Source organism: Nerophis lumbriciformis, linkage group LG25, assembly GCF_033978685.3.
Source record: "Nerophis lumbriciformis linkage group LG25, RoL_Nlum_v2.1, whole genome shotgun sequence".
In the NCBI taxonomy this organism is placed as follows: Eukaryota; Metazoa; Chordata; class Actinopteri; order Syngnathiformes; family Syngnathidae; genus Nerophis; species Nerophis lumbriciformis.
The window spans coordinates 23279303-23283867 of NC_084572.2; the positions used below are offsets into that span (position 1 = coordinate 23279303).

The 4565-nt window shown below is 34.9% G+C and overlaps 1 protein-coding gene across 1 annotated transcript in view; it reads left to right on the forward strand.

The window, feature by feature from the left end:
• Positions 1 to 3543, forward strand: part of mcoln1a (mucolipin TRP cation channel 1a) — a 59931-nt gene extending 56388 nt beyond the window's left edge. Inside the window, exon 14 of the mRNA XM_061983951.1 lies at positions 1974 to 3543. Coding sequence (XP_061839935.1) covers positions 1974 to 2010 — 37 coding nt within the window. The 3' untranslated portion in view covers positions 2011 to 3543. The remainder of the gene's footprint in view (positions 1 to 1973) is intronic.
• The last annotated feature ends 1022 nt before the right edge of the window (positions 3544 to 4565 follow it).

A 4565-nucleotide genomic window follows, 5' to 3' on the forward strand; every position in this document is an offset into this window, starting at 1 on the left:
TAACAATGAAAATGTTAAAGACGCCATAAGTCATCAAGGTGCTATTATATTTTAGTTTTATTTTGTTGTATAATAGAAGTTAACTTATTTATACACTTTTATGACTGTAAGGATGTTAAAAAGTGAAATGCTACATACCGTAAGGTTGTTAGGTGTTATTAGATGTTTAGTTATATTACAGCAGTTAACTTCTTTATACACTTGTATGTTAAAAAGTGAGAAGCTACGTTCCATAACTCATCCAAAATGTTATATTTTAGTTTTATTTAGTTATATTATAGTGGTTATTTTAACAGGTAAGACGCCATAAGTCAATAAAAGTGTTGTAATATTTTAATTTAATAAGGTGTTAATATAGTGGTTAACCTTTATATGCACTTTAAAATGTATATAAAGTGTTAAAAAGTGATGTGCTGCACACCATTAGTCATCAAAGATGTTATTTAGTTATATTATAGGGGTTAATTTCTTTTATACACGAGTATGACTGTAAAAATGTTAAAAAGTGAGACGCCTTAAGTCATCAAGGCGTTTTTATATTTTATTTTATATTTAGTGGTTAACTTTTTCGTACATTTGTATGACTGTTAAAAAATGAGACGCCATAGGTCACTAAAGGTGATATTATTTTTAGTTTTATTTGGTTATATTGTAATGGTTAACTTCTTTACACACTCGTACGACAGTATGAATGTTCAAAAGTGAGACGCCGTAAGTCAATATAGGCGATTTTATTTTTTGTTTTATTTACCGTATTTTTCGGAGTATAAGTCACTCCGGAGTATAAGTCGTACCGGCCGAAAATGCATAATAAAGAAGGAAAAAAAAGTATATAAGTCGCACTGGAGTATAAGTCGCATTTTTTGGGGAAATGTATTTGATAAAACCCAACACCAAGAATAGACATTTGAAAGGCAATTTAAAATAAATAAAGAATAGTGAACAACAGGCTGAATAAGTGTACGTTATATGAGGCATAAATAACCAACTGAGAACGTGCCTGGTATGTTAACGTAACATATTATGGTAAGAGTCATTCAAATAACTATAACATATAGAACATGCTATACGTTTACCAAACAATCTGTCACTCCTAATCGCGAAATCCCATGAAATCTTATACGTCTAGTCTCTTACGTGAATGAGCTAAATAATATTATTTGATATTTTACAGTAATGTGTTAATAATTTCACACATAAGTCGCTCCTGAGTATAAGTCGCACCCCCCGGCCAAACTATGAAAAAAATTGCGACTTATAGTCCGAAAAATACGGTAGTTATATTGTAGCGGTTAACTTCTTTAGACCAGGGGTGTCAAATTCATTTCAGATCGGGGGCCACATGGAGAAAAAATCTATTCCCAAGTGGGCCGAACTGGTAAAATCACGGCACGATAACTTAAAAATAAAGACGACTTCAGATTGTTTTCTTTGTTTAAAAATAGAACAAGCACATTCTGAAAATTTACAAATCATAATGTTGTTGGGGTTTTTTTTTCCACTTACATGTTGTGGTTAATAGTATTCTAGCTTTATTTGTCGTAATTTATAATTTCTGAATAAATTATGTGATAATGTTCATCAGTCAACTCATTGGTGTTCATTTTCAATCTATCGAAAATAAAAAATAAAATATCAAAATCATTACAGGATGTTATTTATGTAGTTTGATCATTTTCCTCGACTGGTGCACTAACATGTGGTTTATTATTTTTACATACGTAGCATCATCTGCAAAGATACAAATAATTGCTATTGCGACATCTAGTGGACACATTTAGAACAGCAGTTTCTTTCATTCAAAAATTTTGGCTTATTTTTATACTTGGCAAACTCATCTCGTGGGCTGGATAAAACCTGTTCAGGCCCGCGGGCCGTACGTTTGACACCCCTGCTTTACACACTTGTACGGCAGTAAGAATATTAAAAAGTGTCAGTAAAAACACCAACATCTTGTTCTATTTGTCCATCAGAACAACAACATATGAGGACGTCCTGCTGGTGAACTAAGGTTGAACTCCGTAAACACAGAATGCGTCTCAAGCGCCGCCCCCTGCTGGCCAAAGGGATGCACTGCACTGCATTGCACTGCTCGCGGTCTGTGCCCCCCACCCTCCTTTTTCTTTGGAACGAGCTTTGTTATTCAGCACTTGACTGAAAGAGGAGTCGTCCATCAACCGCAGCAGCATTCTGATGAAGGAACGTGAGTTTCTCATTTTGTCCTGCAGCCCGACCAACTCGCCAGGAAGAACTGAAGAAAGCAGTGAGTTGCTTTTAAGCGCACATATTTATGCCACTGGACCCTTTTTGATTAAGCTCAGTGTTTTTAATCATCGCACAGGATTTATGTTTAGTTTATTTTGTTTATTTAAAAAAAAAATGACATGTGAAGTATGGGGCCTGACCGTGGTCTCGGTACCTGTGAGGGCTTCTTACATTTTCAGGCCACAGTCAGCACCCGGACACAAGCTGAACATCCATGATGGTGCGGACTATTTTGCATTTGTTTTGGATTTCAAGTCAAGTCTTCAGTGTGCAACAATGCTACTTTTGCAGTGTAGAAAATATCTCTCCTGCTGCAGTTATGCTGCAAAGTACAGTGATAAAAGCACTTGTGGTCATCTCAGGGCAATCTGGACTGTTTGGTCAGATTAAATGCCCTGAGATGACAAAGACCTGGATGAATGAAAACCTTCATAGACACTAGTGGTCACTATTGGTCATTACTACCAACAGGACTTTTTAGTCACTTTCATTTAGTTCAGGTTTTTTTTTTAGGTTATAGCTTAAAAAAAAACAATTAGCAGAGTAAACATCTTTAGGTTCACCACAAATAGGTCAACTAACAAAATGTGAGCATACTCTGATATATTCTTAGTAGAGATGTCCGATAATATCGGACTGCCGATATTATCGGCCGATAAATGCTTTAAAATGTGATATCGGAAATTATCGGTATCGGTTTCAAAAAGTAAAATATATGACTTTTTAAAACGCCGCTGTGTACACGGACGTAGGGAGAAGTACAGAGCGCCAATAAACCTTTAAAGGCACTGCCTTTGCGTGCCGGCCCAATCACATAATATCTACGGCTTTTCACACACACAAGTGAATGCAAGCATACTTAGTCAACAGCCATACAGGTCACACTGAGGGTGGCCGTATTAACAACTTTAACACTGTTACAAATATGCGCCACACTGTGAACCCACACCAAACAAGAATGACAAACACATTTCGGGAGAACATCCGCACCGTAACACAACATAAACACAACAGAACAAATACCCAGAACCCCTTGCAGCACTAAATCTTCCGGGACGCTACAATATACACCCACCCACCTCAACCCCGCCCACCTTAACCTCCTCATGCTCTCTCAGGGAGAGCATGTCCCAAATTCCAAGCTGCTGTTAAAAAAAAATAATGCACTTTGTGACTTCAATAATAAATATGGCAGTGCCATGTTGGCATTTTTTTCCATAACTTGAGTTGATTTATTTTGGAAAACCTTGTTACATTGTTTAATGCATCCAGCATCCAACAAAATTAGGCATAATAATGTGTTAATTCCACGACTGTATATATCGGTATCAGTTGATATCGGAATCGGTAATTAAGAGTTGGACAATATCGGAATATCGGATATCGGCAAAAAAAGCCATTATCGGACATCTCTAGTTTTTAGTATTTCTTTTTTTATTTTTGTGCTCATTTTAGGTTTTATATAATTGTAGTTTTTATATTGCATGAAACGCACAATTGTATTTTCTTCTCATTTTCGAAGAAAACAAATATCTTTTTTTATTTGTATTTTACAAGACAGGAATGACTTTTTAATTGCTGTAGAAGGCAAAACTGGTGTGAAATTTACCCTTAATATGATATACGAGTGTGTGTGTGTAAGGAATTATTGTATGTGCCCTATACAAAGTGTAAATATGTGTCTACAAATATGCTGCACTTGATCAGTACTTGACAAAATGTAAAAAAAAAAAAAAGTGTAAGACATTTTAAATATTTGTACACAATCACCTCTATTTAAATGTCCTGCATGCTTTGAAAGCATTTTACGCAAAGTTCATGTTCCATAGGAATATGAACAAGAATATGTGGTAATAAACAGCACATTAGATTATTTTTATAGCAACAAGGATTCTAACTTGTTTCTATTAAAAAAAAAAAAAATAAAAATAAAATAAATGGTTTGGAAAGAAAATAACTTGCAGGTTCAATTTAAAAACGAAAATTGTTTTTTGCAAATTCAGTTTAATTTCAGTATTTACTTACCGTATTTTCTGGAGTATAAGTCGCTCCGGAGTATAAGTCGCACCGGCCGAAAATGCATAATAAAGAAGGAAAAAAAACATACATAAGTCGCACTGGAGTATAAGTCACATTTTTGGGGGAAATGTATTTGATAAAAGCCAACACCAAGAATAGACATTTGAAAGGCAATTTAAAATAAATAAAGAATAGTGAACAACGGGCTGAATAAGTGTACGTTATATGAGGCATAAATAACCAACTGAGAACATGCCTGGTATGTTAACGTAACATATTAT